At 44.2% G+C, this 20,951-nt stretch overlaps 1 protein-coding gene across 1 annotated transcript in view; it reads left to right on the plus strand.

Moving 5' to 3' along the window:
* The window catches only part of SCYL2 (SCY1 like pseudokinase 2), a 40,698-nt gene extending 21,162 nt beyond the window's left edge, over positions 1-19,536 (plus strand). Inside the window, exons 11-18 of the mRNA XM_066591392.1 lie at positions 5,198-5,311; positions 5,944-6,076; positions 6,171-6,289; positions 7,408-7,508; positions 7,721-7,787; positions 10,316-10,408; positions 14,081-14,224; positions 15,340-19,536. Coding sequence (XP_066447489.1) covers positions 5,198-5,311; positions 5,944-6,076; positions 6,171-6,289; positions 7,408-7,508; positions 7,721-7,787; positions 10,316-10,408; positions 14,081-14,224; positions 15,340-15,993 — 1,425 coding nt within the window. The 3' untranslated portion in view covers positions 15,994-19,536. The remainder of the gene's footprint in view (positions 1-5,197; positions 5,312-5,943; positions 6,077-6,170; positions 6,290-7,407; positions 7,509-7,720; positions 7,788-10,315; positions 10,409-14,080; positions 14,225-15,339) is intronic.
* The last annotated feature ends 1,415 nt before the right edge of the window (positions 19,537-20,951 follow it).

Here is a 20,951-nt window from a genome sequence, read left to right on the forward strand (position 1 = left end):
CAACTCTGGCTAATCCTCAAGACAGAAAACTGGATACATTGATGAAATCGGTGTTTTCAGGCCACGGGCACCGCCCTGCAGCCGATCTTTGCGGCCGCATGGGTCAGTAAAGCGTCCATAGTCTGGGCCAGACAGCTGCGGAAAGACATTCTAGCAGGCGCTCCACCTAGTGAACTACTAGGAAGCAACAGACAGTATCATACAAACGAACAAGTTCGTATGCGCAGCAGGGCTAGATGCAGCTAAGTTCGTGGCGCGAGCGTTCTCCGCATCCGTCACGGCAAGAAGAATCCTCTGGCTAAAGAACTGGTCAGCCGATTCAGTGTCCAAGATGGTCCTGACAAAGTTGCCATTTGAGGGAAATAGGCTCTTTGGGCCTAAATTAGATGACTTGATAAAGGCGCCACAGGCGGCAAAAGCACGTCATTGCCACAAATTCCAACAAGAAAGGAAAAGGTTCCGTTGAAGAGGAAACCGTTTTGTAGGTCCTTACGGCGTTGCTCGTCCCATTCTGGGTCAGGGCAGTGGTCCCAATCTAGGAGGACCCCGACAGACGCAAGGAAGGGTCCAACCCTCAGGGCGAGACAAGCATGGCGATCCCGACCGGGAACATCTAAGGCGGCGGGATCAAGGAATGCGGCATGAGGCGCCGCCCCCACCCAGGGTCACCAGGGTGGGGGGGCAGGCTCTCCCAATTTCGGGAGACATGGTGGAGTCGCATGGGTGACAAGTGGGTGCAGGAGAGCGTGGCATCTGGGTACGTGATCGAATTCGTGACTCTGCCACAGGATTCGTTTCGCAAGTCCAGAGTGCCTGCCACCCCAGAAGGAGTAGCCAGCCTACAATTGGCAGTGGAAAATCTTCTGGCACAGGGAGTTATAAAACCAGTGCCAGGGGCGCAAGAGAAGCAAGGGTTCTACTCAAATCTTTTTCTAGTGCCCAAAAAAGACGGCAGGGTCAGGCCAGTACTGGGCTTAAGGAGACTGAACCAATTCATCAAAACAAAACATTTCCGGATGGAGTCGATCAGATCCGTGATAGCCTCCATGCAGCCGGGGGAATTCTTATCCTCAACAGACATCAAGGACGCCTACCTCCATATCCTGATTTCGGGAAGCACACCAAAAATTCCTTCGTTTCGAGACGCAGGGAAGGCATTTTCAATTCACGGCTCTGCCATTCCGCCTGTCAAACTCTCCAAGAGTCTTTACGAAAGTACTAGCAGCAGTGATGGCACTACTCCATGCAAAGGGCATAGCGGCCATACCATACCTGGACGATGTGCTAATAAAAGCACCGTCATGGGACGGCAACGTCAGGAGTTTACGTGTCACGATGGAAACTTTAGAAGAATTTGGCTGGATAGTAAACCGCGAAAAAGCGTGCCTAATACCAACACAACAGTTGGAGTTCTTAGGCATGATATTCGACACCAGCCAGCACCGAGTGTTACTACCCCAAACGAAGGTGGACAAGCTTCTACACGGTGCTCAGTCTCTAATACAGAAGAGAACGCTAACCATCAGACACTGTATGAGTATTCTGGGCCAGATGGTAGCAGCCTTCAAGGCGGTCCCCTTTGCCCAGTTCCTGTCAAGGATGCTACAACATCTGATATTGTCCCGCTGGAACAGGCCCTGGAACAACGAATCCGGATAACCCCTCAAGTCCAGGATGCGTTGAAGTGGTGGTTGAAACCAGGGAGGCTTCAGGCGGGACGGGCTCTGGGCCCAAAACAATGGGTAGTATTGACAACGGACGCCAGCCATTCAGGCTGGGGCGGAGCACTGGGGGGCCAGTCGGTTCAGGGAGTTTGGTCTCGGAAAGAAACAAGGTTGCACATCAACATCCTAGAATTACGGGCCATTTACCTGACCATCCGGCATTTCAGGTCCAGTCTCAAAAAGAAGGATGTGCGCATCCAGACGGACAACACCACAGCTGTGGCCTATGTCAACCATCAAGGGGGCACACGGAGCGCGTCAGTAATAAATGAGGTGGCTGGCATACTGACGTGGGCGGAGAATCATCTGAGCCAATATCAGCAATCTACATTCCCGGAGTAGACAACCGGGTGGCAGATTACCTAAGTCGGGAAACGGTGGATCCCGGCGAATGGGGGTTGCACCCCGAAGTATTCCGGACAATATGTCGGAAATGGGGTACACCGGACGTGGACCTCATGGCATCCAGACTGAATTACAAAATTCTTCCATTTGTGGCCCAAGCACGGGATCCGCAAGCGACAGCAACGGATGCACTGACCATTCCGTGGGGAGGACACAAACTCCTGTACATATTTCCACCAGTCCCCCTCATACCAAGAATCCTGTGGAAAATCAGACAGGAAGGGCGGACCAGCGATATTGATAGCACCAGATTGGCCAAGAAGAAGCTGGTACACGGCCATCATAGAAATGTTGACCGACACACCATGGCACCTACCGGATCGAAGAGGCCTGCTATCCCAAGGGCATGTACTACACCCGGATTCCAGGTCTCTACATTTGACGGCCTGGCTGTTGAAACCGAGGTGTTAAGAAGAAAAGGTTACTCGGAGAAGGTGATTCAGACAATGATACGGGCCAGGAAAACCGGCCTTGTCGGCTATTTATTACAGAATCTGGAAGCGTTCTTCACCTGGTGTGAGGAGCGGCGAGTGCAGCCGATGCAATTTCAGTAGCCAATATACTGGCATTCTTACAATCGGGTCTCGAAATAGGATTAAGGGTAGGCTCGCTAAGGGGGCAGGTGTCAGCACTGACAGTGCTGTTTCAGAGGCCAATCGCAAACAGAATGGCTGTGCGTACATTCCTTCAGGGAGTTGCCCATACGACACCCCCGTTGAAACTCCCGGTTCAAGCATGGGATATTAATCTCGTGTTGGAGACTATAACAGACCAACCGTCTGAGCCGCTGAAAGAGATTCCTATGCGACTACTGACCTGGAAGGTAGTATTTCTCGTCGCTATTAGCTCTATTCGTAGGGCCTCGGAGCTGGCGGCCTTGTCTATACAGACCTCCTATATGACTTTCCACCAAGATAAAGTGGTACTGAGACCATCACCAGGGTTTCTACCAAAAGTAGTCTCAGAGTTTCACATCAATGAGGAAATTGTCTTGCCTTCCCTCTGTCCAACGCCGGTACACACGAGAGAGAAAACGCTGCACCACCTGGACTTGGTGGGGGCATTGAAGATTTATGTAAAAAGAACCAAAGGATTCCGTAAGACTGACACCCTCTTCGTAATTCCGAAGGGGGCTCGGAGGGGCTCGGCAACCTCAAAGGTCACCCTATCTAAGTGGATAAGGTCCTTGATAACAGAGGCGTATCGCACCTCAGGACGCACGCCACCATTTCGGGTTACGGCCCACTCCACACGGGCGGTAGGGGCCTCCTGGGCGGTCCGGCGCGGAGCCTCGGCACTTCGGGTGTGTAAGGCAGCCACCTGGACTTCCTTACATACGTTTTCAAAGTTTTATAAGGTCTACATATCTGCATCATCGGACGCCGCACTCGGCCGGAAGATCTCACAGGCAGCGGTCCTTTGACCACACAGTCAAACTTTAAGTGCCCACCCGTTATATATAGATTTTCGGGACTGCTTGTGGACGTCCCATGGTCTAGGCTGTGGCCCCCAATGATACGGACGAGAAACAGATATTTTTGGTATAACTTACCGTAAAATCTCTTTCTCGTCACGTTCATTGGGGGCCACAGCACCCACCCCTTGTTTATTTAGGCGGTTGCTGGAACTTTCTGTTCTTTGGTCATTGTTTGGCAGAGAATTATGCCAAAGTATGTATTCTGGTATGTATGAAACATAATATGCATAATCGTACTCCCACTGGCTTCCTACTGCTTGCAGACAGACTAATTAGCTGAGTGCCTGCAGGGGGGATATAGCCAGGGGGGAGGAGCTAACACTTTTTTGCTTAGTGTCGCCTCCTAGGGCAGTGGCTATATCCCATGGTCTAGGCTGTGGCCCCCAATGAACGTGACGAGAAAGAGATTTTACGGTAAGTTATACCAAAAATATCTGTTTTGCTGCTTAATTCACACCGATTCCGCAACAAATCTTCATCCCATTACTTTCAATGGGAATCCATGCCTTAATTATATGACATGGATTTAAATTGCGGAAGTGACAGGCCACTTCTTGATGCAGATACCCTTGTATATAAGGAATTCTACATTTGGATTTCCCCAATGCAAAGTGCAGAATCCGTGTGTGGAGCTGCGGCCATATATCTGCGCAGCCACATCAGAAATCTACATCTCGGCTGCAGGTTTCTGTCGCACTTTTTAGAGGCAACACAAAATAAACTGCATTGAATTCCCCCATGTGAACATACCCTTAGGTCGTTTTCCCACATGCAGAATTATGGTTTCCGTCACATTTGTGATTAGAGATGAGCAAGTACCAAAATACTCGGGTCCTCATTATTCAAGTCGAGCTTTTTGTAATATTCGAGAGCTCTATTCGCGTAACGAACGCCATTGAAGTCAATGGGAGACTCTAGCATTTTTGTATTGGACCCGCTGGGTGCCAAGCTTTTTTTTCTTTTTCTCTCTCTTGCCAGCCAGCCAGCCACATACTGCTGTGGAGGTGCGCACGCTGGCACGTCACAGCAGGAAGTGGTAAAGCAGGGAGGGGTCGAACACAACGTGGTACTCGCTCGAGTGTGCTAATACTCAAACGCGCATCAAGCTCAGACGAGCATGTTCGCGTAACTCTATTTGTGATGTTTTCATTCATGTGATGTTGCGAGTAAAAAAAATTGCGGTATGTCCCATCTTTCTGCATTTTTTTTTTATATCTCCCATGTTTCCCTATGGGACCTCTTCTTCTTTTTTTTTTTTTTTTTTATTGCATCGCAAAGCACGAACTTGTGATTTCCATGCAGTGCTATTTTAACATTGGAAGGTCTGTTGTCCGTTTTTTCTCGTGGCGATATCGCGATTGCCGTGTGACACTACCCTCAGTGTATTTCCGTGGGTCAGTAGTGAGCACAGCATGTGCTTTTCCTGCAGTTTTTTGAAGCATGTTTCTCTACAGGCAGAACCAGCAGGGCACACAGAAAAATTCATTGCAGCTGAAAAAACGAACTCTGTCAAAATGTGATCCATTATCTAAAATCTGCAGATTTTGACTGATAAACCTAAATGATGTGTATACTTTTTATGTTTCTTTAGGAACTGTGCTTGAACATAATCCCTACATTTGCCAACCTAATAGATTACCCCTCCATGAAAAACTCTTTGATACCAAGGATTAAATCTGCTTGTTTACAGACATCTTCACTTGCGGTGAGTATATAACATATTTCTTCTCAGTAGCGCTATTGTTTTCTATGCTCTTCTCTCATATGTTATTCCCCCTCACCCACAGTAAGCAATCACGCCCCCATCAGATACTTTCTGCACATGGAAAAGCGTGCATTTACCCAGCACCCTGCAAGTTTGACCATCTGAATAAGACCTGTCCCAGGGAGTCTGGATCAGACCTCCATACCAAAATGGGTTACTGTAAATTTGTGGCAGTACCACTACTCACGCCACCGTCCGTTTTTTGTTTTTTTTTTGCAATGTTTTCAAGGCTCCTCCCCATAGAGAATTGACATGCCACATCTTTGTTTATCGCGCGGCATGCCTGTTTCAGTGCGGCTTGGTCGCAGCATGTGGATGAGATTCTGCACGGAAATTTCGCAGCAATTCCGTCCCGTGTGAACCCAGCCTTACATTACTGCTGGATTGCATCCTCAAAAGTGAAGACCCTTGTATAGTATTTAATCCCATATGGAAGAATAATGATTGGCATGCACATTCACTTTGCAGCGCTTTTGCACATTGAAAGACGCTCACTTGGGTTGACCGCTATGAATAGCAGTATGGACAAAGAAAAATGAACACAATTTTTATTTATTTTTTATCTTGTATAGGTGCGGGTCAATTCATTGGTTTGCTTAGGAAAGATATTGGAATACCTGGATAAGTGGTATGTTCTGGATGAAATTCTCCCTTTTTTGCAACAAATTCCATCTAGAGAGCCAGCAGTTCTTATGGGGATTTTAGGTACTGATATTTCCTATGTGCAAATACGGGCGTTCAGTATTTATAACACATGTAGACTTTTTGTTTATATAGAATATCTGCTTTGTATTACCAGGTATATACAAGTGTACCTTTACACACAAGAAGCTCGGTGTTACCAAAGAGCAGCTAGCGGGAAAAGTCTTGCCTCATTTAATTCCTCTAAGCATTGATAACAATCTAAATCTCAACCAGGTGAGTATGCTGGTGATCTGACTTGTAACACATACATGTCCTAGTCGTACAGCCCATTCAGATGTAGAACGCTATTCCGAAAACACAAATGGCAGAATAGAATTTTAAAATTTCGCAATTTCTTGGCAAATCGTGCACGGGATAGGTCTGTCTCGGACAGCTAATGTTTGAATTCTTTTATTCCAAAAAATCCATAAAATTACAAATAGTGGGTACTATGTAACAGCAGGTCTACACATAGACGTTTTTCGAAAGACACCTTTTTCTTGATCACACTTCTTTCAGAACGTGTCTGGCATAGGCCTGGTGTTACACGGTACCTTCCATTTGTAGTTTTATGGATTTTTTGGAATTGGAGAAAAAATAAAGAAGTGTTTTTAAGAAGCCGGCTTTTCTTATTTGAAGTGCTTACCACTAGGCGTCTCCCTTCCAGCACCTTTGTTGTCCACTGCCTGTCATCAGGCATTTTGCTTCTCTAATAACATGGACATAGTGATACTGCTAGTTACTGCATGTAGCAGAGGGATGAGCATTCACATGCTGTCTTGCAGCTGATTGGAGCAGGGCTATGCAAGGCTGTATAGGAAGTGTGGAAGTAGTTGTCCAGCCAGAGCAGTACTTGCAGAATGGCTGCTTAAGACACTAGCCCACCTATAAGTGGATTGCAAACAGTGGGTCAGTGGAAAAATAGCTAAATCTACATGGAAAACTGAATTGATAGAGCTTAAACTGGGTGCAAACAGAAGTGATTTTAAGCACTCCGGTGATGCCCTCCATTAGGGTGAATGGATGTCAATTTGAGGTGTGTGGATATTCTGTCTGCTCTTGTGCATCCCATCCATGTGTATATATCAGCATTCATTTGAATGGTCACCAAGAAATACAGCATTGTGTAGTCAGACTTGTCTTTCCGAATACAGGATGACTTGTGTTGGAAAAGACGTTTTCTTTCTGAGCATTCGGCCAAACAATTCTCCTATACCTGCTGTGAAGTGAAGCGTCACATAATGCTATTACATGTCATTGGGGTGATGGTTTTATATTAATGGAGTGTACCTGTCTCTCTTTTGTGCTGTACGTTTGACAAGACAAGTCCTTTTTTTCTTTTGCTCATTTAGTTTAATTCGTTCATGGCTGTGATTAAGGAAATGTTGAGCAAGTTAGAGGCAGAACATAAAACGAAGCTTGAACAGCTACATGTTATGCAAGAGCAGCAGAGGTAAGTGGATTTCACTGTGTATACGCCATGCAGGGTATAGAACACATGGGCTGTCGCCTTGTATGAGGCCGGCATACGTCGTCATTACTTCCTCCATAAATAGTTACTCAAAAATAGTTTTGCCAGATCTGTTCTCTCTCTGTCAGTACAACAGATTAATAGGTTCACAGTTTGCTGAACTGAGACATTGTTTATTCCCAATTTCTTTATAGGTCTTTGGATATAACAAGCCAGTTGAACATGTCTGCAGAGCAACAACCTGGTAACACAAACAATCAGGTAAGACAAATTGTAAAAGACTGCTGTTAAGCATTTAGTTTTTCCCTTTTTTTTTTTACCCCTCCAGCAGTTACATAATAGTTGGCTCTATAGGGTTCAGAGATGTAAAGAGACTTTTTTTTTTTTGTGATTTTTTTTTTGTTTTTTTTTTTTTTTTTTTTTATTTTTTATGGGAGGAAAAAAACTAAAAAAAAATATTACTATGCAGTGCTTTCCCCAGTACCGTGCCTCAATATCTATATATCCATATTGCTACCCTGATACTATATAGTTTATAGTATGTAGTCAACGTCTGCTTACTATCTACTTATACAGTACTGTGCAAAAGTTTTAAGCAGGTGTGTAAAAAAAAATAAAAAATCAACAAAGTAAGAGTGTTTTCCAAAAAAGAAGTTTTTATCAGTTTGATCCCAAGCACTGATCTTGGGAACTACAAAACATGGAGGAGGGAGTTGGTGTTTAAAGGGAACCTGTCACTAGTTTTGAGTTCATTAAACCACCAATATGCCATTATGGGGAATTGGCTTTCTAAAGATACCCCTGTGAAAACTGTCTGTTTTAGGATTAAGTAGTAAAAGAAGTTCAGGACTCATCTGCAGCAGCATTGGGTGCATGTTCATTGCACACTTTGCTGCCTGACCGCGGAGAATCGCGGCGAAGAGCAGCATGCCGCAATTTGAATCCCACAAGCAGAGAATCACTATGATTATCCGTTTGTGGACGTCAGGCTGCGCTCTTCATAGTAAGCCAATGGAAAGCGTGTCATGCGAGGTCTACATACGATTTATCGCCGCGGATCTCACAATGACAACTCGCCCGTGGACAGACAGCCTTATAAAGCCAAGGAAAGTATAACTCTGCTTCTCATGCACAATTCGTGTAATGAAATTTAAATATTTGGAGTTTTTTTTATTTTTTATACACTTGCTGTCCGTCTAGGAAGCATTTCACATGTTTGTTATTAACCAAAGAATGTGGAGCAATACCTCTGCAGCGCCACCTATTGGATGGCAGCATTCCTTCAAATCAATGTATGACTCTTTAACCCCTTAATGATGCGGCCATTTTTCTTTTTCAATTTTTGTTTTTTCCTCCCCCTTTAAAAAAATCGTAACGCCTTTATTTATCCATTGACGTCGCTGTATGAGGGCTTGTTTTTTGCGGGACGAGTTGTATTTTTCAATGGTGCTATTTACTGTACCATATAATGTACTGAAAAACTTTTAAAAAATTCTAAGTGGAGTAAAATGAAAAAAAAACCCACATTACACCATCTTTTAGTGCGTCTTGCTTCTACGGCGCACAAACGGCAACAAAAGCGACATGATAACTTTATTCTATGGGTCAGTACGATTACTATGACACCAAACTTGTATAGTTTTTTTAAATTTTTTTTACTTTACTCCTCTTTTTTTTTCAAAGACATTACATTTTTTTCAATTATTTTCTGCCGTCAATTTGTGCGCGCAATAACTTTTTTATTCTGTCGACGTAGTTGAGCAAGGTCTCATTTTTTGCGGGATGTCCTGTAGTTTCTGATAGTACCATTTTGGAATACATACGACTTTTTGATCGCTTTTTATTGCGTTTTTTCTAGGAGACAGGGTAACTAAAAAAGTGCATTTTTGGCGGTCTTTATTTTTTTTTTAGACGACGTTCACCGTGCGGGAAAAATAATGCACTACTTTGATAGATCGGACTTTTACGGACGCGGTGATACCAAATACATATTTTTAATTTATTATTTAGATTTTTTAATAATAGATATGGCAAAAGGGGGGTGATTTAAACTTTTACAACTTTTTTTTTTTTTTTTTTAACATTACTTTGAAGTCCCCCTGGGGGACTTTAAGATGCGATGCTTTGATCGCTCCTGCAGTATGATGTAATGCTATAGCATTACGTCATACTGCTTTTTGACAGGCAGTCTATCAAGCCACCCTGTGTGGATGGCTTGATAGGCAGTCTGTTAAGGCAGCCCTGGGGCCATTCATTAGGCCTCCAGCTGCCATGACACCTGCACGGCTCCCCCGATCTCACCGCGGGGGGGCCGTGCGGGACCCCCGAACATCGTTTGGGGGATTTAAATGCCGCTGTCAGAATTGACAGCGGCATTTAAATGGTTAATAGCCGCGATCGGCCGTGCGGCCGCGATCGGCTATTGCCTGCGGGTGTCAGCTGTTATAAACAGCTGACGCTCGCACTGTATGAAGAGAGGTTGCATCGCAACCTCTTTTCATACATACCCCGCGGCCACAGGACGTACCGGTACGTCCTTGGTCGTGAAGGGGTTAAACAAGTCTTTAAAATAATGATTGGGAATAGGAAACCAAGCCAGAATCCATACACAGACAGCTGTTTCTGGGTGTTTGACCCCTCATCATTTTGCAGTAGGCTGGTAAGAGGCCTGTGACGTGGGTTGGGAGGGGTGTCGTCTCTCCTTAAGGGTATCCTCCTCTGGGTAATATATGCAAATTAGGAGGATTGAACCTTATTAACCAGGCACAAATATTTGTTTTCATCTACAGACAGATAAAGTATTTGAAATGAGCCAAGATTTTCTGAGCGGTTCAAGTGAGAAACAAGAAAATGGACATGTGCCAAAGCAACAAAGCAAGGCGGTGAGAGCACTTGAGTTTATCTAGTTCTAGACCACAAGGTTTTTAAGAACAGTAATAGTAGTGAGCAGTCCACAAGTCACATACTTATTTTTTTTTTGTATGTTTTTATTAAACTTTTTCAAATTAATGTGTATCTCCTTCCCATAAGATGGAGGGGAAGCATTGCTAGCTGTCTTTCCAGAAGTCCATCTCGGTATGTTTGTATCAGAAATACTAAAGAAGATTGATTTGTTAGACATTGTTTTGGAAGTATGGTGGGTAGATGTGGAAATCCCTCCCGGCCCCAGCTGAGCATTTAGAACTCCCTAAAAGGGTGATTCCCCTGGCCCCAGTTGTTCCTAAACAAGAACTATTTTTGAGCCTATCCCTAATTCTCTGTTAGGCCACATACAGAGTCTAGTTGAATGCAGTCTTAACACCTTCCCATGACATACATTTCCATCATGGGTGGACGGACAATACACTTATAGTGCAGTCATGTTGTGGGCTGAGGAACTGCATCCATGCTATCAGCACAGATATAGCAGCTGTAACAAATATCTGAGACCCTGCTGCACGGGCCAAAATCAGAGATAACCCTAGTCCCAGCTGTTTAACACCTTTGATGTCGTGGTCAATCCTGACCATGGCATATAAGGGGTTGAGAAGAGGGACTGTCACTCCACTGGTGCCTCTGCAACCCTATGATGATGGGTTATCTTAGCAGTTGGGGGCCTAACGCATGCTATTTTCTCACACCTATTACACCCTGCTGCGTTATGCTGTCAGGTATAATACACTGTGGTACAGGATTGCCCCTGCAGGCCCCCTAGTGGGACTAAAAAAAAGTAAATATCTCAACAATATAAGAAAAAAAGTGTATGTATGTGTACATATAATATGTCTGTGTGAATAAAAAGTATACATTTATCACCGGAATCATACTGACCCACAGAATAATGGTAAAATATTCTTTATATTGTAGGACGAGCTCTGCAAAAATTATAACTTAAAAAAACAAAAAAGCAGACGGTCTCTTTTCTATTTCCCCAGAAATTAAATTTATATGGAACCCAAAATGGTGCAGTTGAAAAACTAGAGCTTGTCCTTCAAAGAACAAGTTTCCCCTACGACTATGGAAAATAAAAAATAGTTATGCTCTTTAGAATGGGACAATAACAAAAAAAAACTTAAAAAAATATTGTGTTGCTGAGAACTTAATTAGATGAACTCTTTATATTTTATTGCTTCTGATATTTAGGTTTTCCCCACTATTACTAAGATATGCCTTAACTTCTAATCAGAGGTGGTATAACTTCTGGGCTCTTGCAGTTCATTAGAGCACTGCATACACAGAATTAGTAAAGTAAAGCCGCCCCATAGGATATTTCACCTGCACAGTATCTGGTCAAGAGTATCACTATGTAGTAATCGTTGGGGTCTCAGCAGTAGGACCCTTGCCATCACACAGAGCATGTAATGTAACCTAAAGCATAATATATTACAGCACCAGCATGGTAGTAGGCTGCTGCTTAGGACTTGTGTTGCTCTCTAAAGCCCTACAATCCACCTGTCACAGGCATATCAGCAAAATGAGCATAAATGTATTGGCTGCTGTATGAGCTTTCATATGATGCTATGGCGGGATTGTACGCACTGGATGGCTCGGTGTCAGCACCACACTTAACCCTTTGCAATCCAATTTTGGATTCAGGGTTTTCTAGGGGGCTTTCTCTTTCTGCCATTATACAATGGCACCATCTGCTGGCTAGAGCCAGTACTGCAGTATGTGTCATGCCGGATAGGCCACGACAAAAGAGCGGCCGGCAATATACAGTAAGAATAACCTGCCGGATGTCTTCTGACATCGGAGCTGTACAGCCTTCAATCATAATGTCTGAAGACGGCAGACAGTGGATTGGAAGGGGTTAATAATGCAAAGTTACTCGAGCCTTTGGTTTACTGACTTGGTCAGTCTCCCATAATCTGTCCTCTTTTCTGATGGTCTAAACTGCAATGTGTTCTGCTGTAACCCCTTAGCCACTAATAAGCTTTAGACCTGCCCATACGTCTTTTTTAAGGGGGTGGATTTGCTAACATCGAGGCTCCTGCTATAACTGCCAGGAATGGAGAAACCTCAGATCCTGACTCCTTACATGCCACAATCATTAGCGACTGCAGCATGTAAGCAGATGACAGGGGGTAGGGGCTCCTTTTGTCACCCATCGGCAACCAGGTAGAAATGGGTTCCCATGGCAGCTGCAGACCTAATGGAGGCCTCCATGTCTGCAGTGTAACTCCACCTACAGCATAGTTTAAGGCCTCCTTCCCACGAACGGATTTCCGCCGCGTAATTCGCGGCGAAAATCCGCTGCGTTGCCCGCAGCTATTAGGTTCTATTGAACCTAATAGCACAATGCTCACGATGCGTAATTCCACCGCGGAATTACGCACCGCGATTTCTCCCGTCCTCACCCGCAGCATGCTCTATTTTTTGCGGGTGAGGACGGGCTGTACGCACTGACGGCTTCCATTGCAGTCAATGGAAGCCGTCCGTTCACGCTATCTCCCGCTGTAACCAGCGGGAGATAGCGTGAAAAAACGCTTTCCCGCCCACCGCCGCGCGTCATATGATGCCATATGACGCGGCCGGCCGCGTCACGTGACACGGCCGGCCGTGCACGTGACACGGCCGGTGATGCGGCGGCGGTGGGCGGTGACGGGCGGTGACGCGGCGGCGGTGGGCAGGGAAGCGATTTTACGCTATCTCCCGCAGGTAAGTATAGGGGCTCTGGGGGGCGCCGTGACGGGCTTCACAGCGTAATATTACGCGGCGGAGCCCGTCACGCTCGTGGGAAGGAGGCCTAATAGACTGATATTACAGACCTAGTGATAATGCACTGCATAAGTAATGCAGTGTACTATCCTAGCAATTAAACAATCACATTTTCAAGTCCTCGTGCAGAGCTAAACAATACTGTAAAAATGTTTTTATAAAACTTCATTTTAAAGAAAAAAACCATAAAAGTTATGCATTTTTCCCCACAAAAAACCTTTTTAAATGGATGAAATACCAAAAGGAATTTTTAAAAAGCAGTACATAAAATTGAATGCCCGTCTGGACAGAGAGAGATATCTTTCTTGCGTGCGGACGATACGCTGTGCACACACACACACGCACACATTCGCTCGGAAAAGAACGCTCGCATTTGCGATCTTCCGTGATCATTCGCAGTTATTTTTCGCGAATAATCGCAGGTCTTCCACTACGGAAATCCGCATGGGGAATCTGACCCGTTCGTGTGAGCCCGGCCTTAGTGTCTTCATTGATACAGTTGGTGTCATTAATGTAGGAAGTAATTCATATAGTCTGCATGATTTAGGCTGAATGCACACAGGTGGAAATTCCGTGGTGAGATTTCACGCAGAATTTCCGCCGTTGCATGCTGCGGTGGGATTGCATTGGTTTTCGCAATTTTATGCAGACAGCCGCGATTTTAATCTCAGAAAACTCGCAGGGCAGAGCAAAAACACTGGTCCGGTAAGCCGGACATCACTGCAGGGGCACGGGGTCACATCCCGCTGTGAGAATCTCGCAGTCGGAATCCGACCCGGCCGTCTGCATTCACCCTTCGTATAATTTGTTGTTGTTTATGGTCCTATTGCAACATGTTTAATTTTTCGTTTGATTAGCCATCACTTACACTTGAAGAGAAGCAAAGGCTTGCAAAGGAACAGGAGCAAGTACAAAAGATGAAAAGTCAGCAGCCGCTAGCACCTAGGACAGTGACGCCCCCAGCACCTAGGACAGTGACCCCCGCAGCACCTGTAAAACAGGTAAGGGCTTGTTTGTAGAATTCTGACACTTCTATCTGAGTGAAGAAAACCTCACCAGATCTCACAGTTGCTAACAGGCGTGCACAGATTTTTAAATAAAAACATTAAAAGCGTTACACCCCTTCTTGGTAAGGCTTTTCGCTCCAAATGACCGACTCGGACCAGCTTAACACCTAGATGACTGTGATACCAGCCCTGTAATACTTTGGGAAGCTCTGAAGCTTTTCTTCGGCTATCAAGAAGGACTTTTCCCTATGCGAGAGGGAGATGGCCTCCGGTTACTCGAAATTGGAATCGACATACATTGCAGACCCCTCTGGCAACAGGGCACAATGGTTTAGGTATGGTAGGCAATACCTCCTGTTATTGCAAGAAAAAGCTCGTAGATTTAGCTTCTTTACTTAAAAAATATATCACACAGTAAACTACATAACTTGGCATGCCACAGTCTTCCCCAATGCTCAGTGTTTGCATCTTCTGGCACGTGTGCAGTTTGATCTATGAGGATTTTTATCCATAGGAGAGATTTATTCCTATTAATTCTCCTTGATTGGGTTGTCCAGTTGTAAACTATTGATGGCCTATCCACAGATTAGGACATCAGTATCGGATTGGCAAAGTCTGTCGCCTGGGAACCCCTCTGATCAACTGCTCTCTGGGCTAGTGGTGTTATGCACTCGGCTGATTTCTGCAGGAAGCAGACAGCTCCGTTCCCACTGCAGTGACCAGGCTTTTGGTATTACCCGCAAAGTTCCCATTTACGTTAACAGCCTGCAATATGAAGCCTGGCAAGCAAAGTGGGAATGAAGCTGTTTGCTTCCTGCAGCAATCAGCTCTGTATGAGCAAGCTGGCTTGGTGAACAGGCAGCCAGAGGGGATCCTAAGCGTCGGACCCTTGCCGATCTAATATTGATGGCCTATTCTGCAGATAGTCCGTAGTTGACAACTGGACAACCCCTTCAAATCTGTTTTGATAAGGCAACTGGTGCTGATGTCTACCTATTAGAATTGTGCTAAGTGTACATTTGTAGTACTTAGGAGAAACTGGAATCTAATAGCTCGTCAGTGATTGAATATATGGCCCTCTAAGCTAATGGTTTGCTTTATTCTTGCAGACAAAGGACCTGACCATGACACTTATGGAAAATATGTCATCTCTGAACAGTTTCTCAAGTGTTCCTTCCAAACCAGCGGTGGCAGGGTTTTCTCCAGTCACCAGCATGCCAGGAAGCATTGGGTTCCCAGCCTCCGTTGATAACATGGCTTTAAACAGAAACCTACAAAATGGGCTAAATTCGAACACAGGGTTCCAACCTTCTGGCTTCAATATGGGGCCAATGAATCCCAATCACAATTTCTTCAGTGGAACAGCCTCAATGGGAATGAACAAGTTGCCGCCTATATCTACTCCTGCCACTATGCAGAACTTCAATACTCTTAGCAGCCCTCCTGGCATGCTGCAGCAGAACTCATTCAGCAAGCCCACCTCAGATCTGTCCTCTTTAGACAATTTATTTGGTCCACAAAAACCCAAAGTGAGTATGAACCAAATGTCTCATCAAAAACAAAACCCATGGATCAACCAGTTCGCAACACCACAACCTTCTCAGGCCGTGAGTGGCAACGTAACTCAAACGGGCATGGCAGGACAACCTGCATTTGGAATTCAGTCCAACCCATTTTTCAATCCTCCAAGCCTCACACAGCCTGCAAACACAATGAAGAGTAGCAGTTCTGCTAGCAATGATTTAAAGGACCTTTTTGGCTAAATGCTTTTCTTAAATATTTTCTATTCATACTTAGCCTGCTTGGATCTCTCGGTTCTGTACTGTTCTGCCATTCTGATATTACAAGGTTTCTGAAGCGTATGTTCTGTTCTATTGCCTTTTGCTTCCCTTCACTTTGTGATGATCCTGTGGTTCTATGTGATCAGCTGACGTCACGAGTCGGCATACTTTTTTTTTCTTCCTATTTTGGTGTCCATAAGTTATTACATAGAAGACACCAAAAAGTTTTCTATTATTTGCAGCACCTTCTTAGAATACTAATAAGCAAACATGAACCCATGTGCAATCTTAAAGCTCACTTCATCCATTTACCAGGATCATGTCTCAATGCGTTTGCTCTACCATTGGAAAATATTTTTTTCTTAATTTTTGGATTGTTTTATTGTGACATCTCGAAGGGATTTGAATTGTTAGTCTTGCTTTCAGTACCGCTCACCATTTCTTTGCTCCTTCCTCAGGGTAAACACCTTTTATTCTATTCTCACTTTAAATTTGAACTACTGAAAACCATAAAAATAACAAAAAGAATTCCTCTTGTTGAGCAGCACTTTGTCCAGCCTTAAGCCAGTCCACTAAAAAGGACTCCACCAAATAGTGAATCGTAATACATACATTCCTCTTTCTTGCGTGCATGTCCCCTGCAGCAGATGTAACCAGTCGATGAGATTTTATATTTTAATTAGCTCACTTTAATATGTGATGAACATATTTTTTTTTTATTTATGTACAAATAGCATAATTTTCTGTTGAATGTAAACATTTTAGTTTTATTTTATTTAGCATTTGGCACTTTTAACTAAATGCGTTAGGGAATAAGATCTGAGAGAGAAGCTATACAGTGTAAACACCATTCATCTCAATACATATATATAAAGCTGTAGAAAAGACCAAGCAGTGTATTTCTTGGGGATGAAGAAGATTTCTGCTTGTGACTAAAGTTAAACAACTGGGTGACGTGTATATCAGTGGACAGTGACATGACAAGTTCTTCATACAACTTTCTATTGTTTGCCATTTTTTTCTGCTACAGAACTTCAAATCCCAGTTTTGCATTAAACAGCAATAGTTAACTGAAAATAATGATCAAAAATGGCTGACTGCAGCGAGCACAAGAGGGAACTTGATTCATTAATAAGGCCAATGGTACCCTTATGCATTAAAGGGAACCTTTCTCCTCTGAGCAGCATCATAAACTGAGTTATAGTGCTGTTTGGGGAGGTGACGGGGATCCAGGAAATATACTTTATATGCTTTCCACCTGTGAAGTCCAATGTGTGGTCTAAAAATCAGATTTTTTGTTTTTTCTTCAGACCGCTGTGTGTGTGCAATCCCCCATAGACTTCTAGGAAGCGTACGCACACAGCAGTCAAGGAGTCAGGTTTTCAGAGCGTGCTTGGACAGCGAAGTGGGTGAAGACATCCCCCGACTCCCCATCACCCCACCATACAGCACCACAATTTTAGTTTATGTTGCTGTTGGGTGGTGACTGGTCCCCTTAGCATCCAGAGTGTTGTCATTTCACTGTCTACCTGAAAAGAAGAAGCTCTGGAACCAAAAAAAGGAGCTCCTGTTACGATATGTTGGTAAATTAATCAGTTTTGCACCCAAATAATTTTGGACCCATTTTAGAGAAAAGTAAGACATTGATCATGGATCAACATTCATGGCTAAAGTAGTGAATGTTGACCTATCAGCCGGTTCTAGAGGCAGTATACGGTCGAAATTTGCTTTTCCCATTAATGGCTGACGCAGATAATGTGAGAAAACTCCTTTTTAAAAGGGTTGTCCCATCACTTAAAATTGATTCACAACCCCTTTGCTCTTCCTGGTTGCTGCTGACCAGGACATGTGACTGCTCCAGCCAATCACAGATGGTTCTTTCTATAGCCAGTCATTGGCTGCGGCAGTCAGCAGCAACCAGGAAGAGCAAAGCGGTTCGGAAGCAATTTTAAGTGGTGAGAAAATCCCTTTAAGGGCTTATTCAGACGACTGTATATCGGCCGGCTATTCATGCCGGCTGATATACGGCGTCTCTCTGCAGGGGGAGGAGGCTGGAAGAGCCAGGAGCAGTGCTCTGAGCTCCCGCCCCTCACTGCCTCCTCTCCACCCCCTCTCCCTCTGCACTTTTTGCAACGAGAGGAGGATGGGGGCGGGGCTAAGTTCTGGGAATTAGCTCCGCCCCCACCCCGCCTCCCCTCATTGCAAATAGTGGAGAGGGGGGGAGAGTTGGCGGGAGCTCAGAGCACTGCTCCTGGCTCTTCCAGCCGCCTCCCCCTGCAGAGAAGGACGTCGTATATCGGCCGGCGTGAGTACCTGGCCGATATACGGTCGTCTGAATAAGCCCTTAGGCAAACAAAAATGTTTTTCTCACAGCTTGAATTCCCTGATTTCTTATTCCTGGTAAGTGTGGATTCCCAAAAACTGAAATCATTGGTATTTTATACATCGGTTTGCTCGGCGTTCTCTGTGTCAAAAGCAAATTTGATTGACAATATTAGACTAAGTGTATATCCCAATATACATAGTGGGAAATTCCTTGGTGTTGGTATCCACATGGACATTATTACATGAGTTGTGGTTTTCTCCTACATTTTCATTTGTACTCTGCAATAAATTCTTGTTTTGGATATATTCTGGAGGTTTCATATTTTCTCTCCCCGTACGTCATGCAGCTAGGTTTGTTCCTCTGGATTCCCCCACAAATGCAGCATATCTCATGATGTACATGTATTACATAGGACCATAGTTAAGCTGTCTGAGTTGATTTTCTGTTCCATATATAAAGTTATTATGGCTTGTTGTTACACATGGCATACTTCAGAAAGGGATTGGATATAAAGATTGTTGCAAGTGTCAGTGTTAAGTCTTCTTAACATGACAGTAATACTTTGAAAAGTTCTCTTCGCTATAGCTGAATCATTGGATATCTATCTTGCTCTCTAGGCCAGGGACAACCGCCATGGATGCACCTCTGTATGCTGAGTACATGAGTCCTGAAATATCTGGTTACAGTTGAATGGAGGGGGGCCAACCAAACAAAATCCTAGTTCCATCACCTGCTACGGTATGGAATGCTTCAAAGTAACCCCTATTAATGGTGCATTTTAGGTCAAAGACCCATGAGATGGGTTTAATTGGTTACCAGCAGGGTGGAGATTACATAACATACACCATTTTCTATGTTCATCTTTGGGCATGGTAACTACTGATCAAAAAGACTTAATAGTGACCTTCCTTAAGTTGACCTTTGACATTGCTTGCTTTGTTCCAATGGACTATGTTCATCCTATTGATTTTAAAGACCACGGGGCCTTACAGTGTAAATGGATTTGTTATATAACAATATTGAAAGACTTGAACACGTACCTTAATTTATATATGACTGTGAATCATTGAAATTGTTTAATATACTATTGAAGGTTTGTGTCTTGTTATAATTCCTGTTGAACCTGTGTTGTTGGTATTTACATTTTGAACAAATTGTTTGTAAGGAAATCATTAATAAATGAAGCTTGGGTAAGACAACACACTGGAGAGGAGAACTGTGTTTTGCCTTAAGACTGCATGGGTTTTCTTTCATGAGTTTGCAGATTTTATGATTGTAAGGAAGAAGCTGATATCAAATGTAGACAAAAAATGGTATTCCCATTAAATGCAGAATTGGTATTTATGAGGATTTCTAGTGGCGCACGAGAGTCTGATTAGTCAGATATCTGCTCAGTGTGGTCAAAACACCTTGTTTTACATGATTTGGTGTAAATACACATACAGATGTAGCCACATTTAACCCAATGCAGATAACTTGCTGCATCAAGTTATCGTAACACAACAAAAGCCATTAAAAATGCAAGAATGCAAGTTCTGTGCCACAGTTTAGCGTGTCAAGTTAGACTTTGCTACATTTGTATATCCATATTTTTTTTGTATGAAAGATTTAAAGGGAATTCAGGCAGTCCTATCAGTGATTGACCGCTATCTGTGTATGTACAGTCACTTAGATTGGACAACCTGTATATGATTGTGCATACACAGATAGCTGTCAATCACAGATAGAACCGCCCATTGGAAAAAAGGACAAGTTATACTAAATCTTTTCCCATAAAACTATATATCAATCTGCTCAGCTCCTCCTGCTCCATAACATGATGCCTGCAGAATGGACAGCAAGTTCGTGCTGACCGATTCTCAAGTGGCCCTCCAAAAAATGCAGTTTGAGCTTTTTACCACAGTAAATCAAGGTCAGCACTAGAATTATCAGCTACACCTGTTTACTTTCCCGTGTCTCTTTATATATCTATACCTGAGGAATCACTATTTTAGAAGTTCCTGAATGAGATGCAAATTGGGCAGAATGGCCCAGTGGGTGGGCCGAATTGTCTCTCTTCTCGGAAAGCTTTTTCCCATAAGGCTGGGTTCCCACACGGCGTATTCCCAGCAGAAATCTCATGGTTTGGCCGCAGCGAAAAACCGTGAGATTTCCGCGGGGAAAACACTGCTTCAAAACCCGCAGCACTTAGCCGTGGGGTTTGAAGCGGCATGGCCACATGCTTTTCCGTTGCGGCCGACACTCCCATGGAGGAAAGTGGGGCCGCAGCAGAAAAAAAAAAAGAATGGACATGCTGCAGCCAGCTTTGCTGCGACTGCTTCGCCGTCCCGTGTGGACGAGATTTCTGAGAAATCTCGTCCATATGGCTGGCTAATCCCAGGATTAGCGTCCGCGGGCGGATTTGCCGGGGTGAAATTCCAGATGAAATTTCCGCGGCAAATCCACTTTGTGTGAACCCAGCCTAAGTCTTCCACTTCCTTTTCATGCAGTGCTGCAGAGTCTTGCTCCGCCGCTGACTGGCACATGCAGAAATCCTCAGTCCAGTTTGTGGGCAGAATCACTGCACGTATGTGTGCATGTGTAGTTCATGATCACACACCGGCGCAAGACTTTT

This window comes from Eleutherodactylus coqui, chromosome 2 (genome assembly GCF_035609145.1).
Source record: "Eleutherodactylus coqui strain aEleCoq1 chromosome 2, aEleCoq1.hap1, whole genome shotgun sequence".
NCBI classification, from domain to species: domain Eukaryota; kingdom Metazoa; phylum Chordata; class Amphibia; order Anura; family Eleutherodactylidae; genus Eleutherodactylus; species Eleutherodactylus coqui.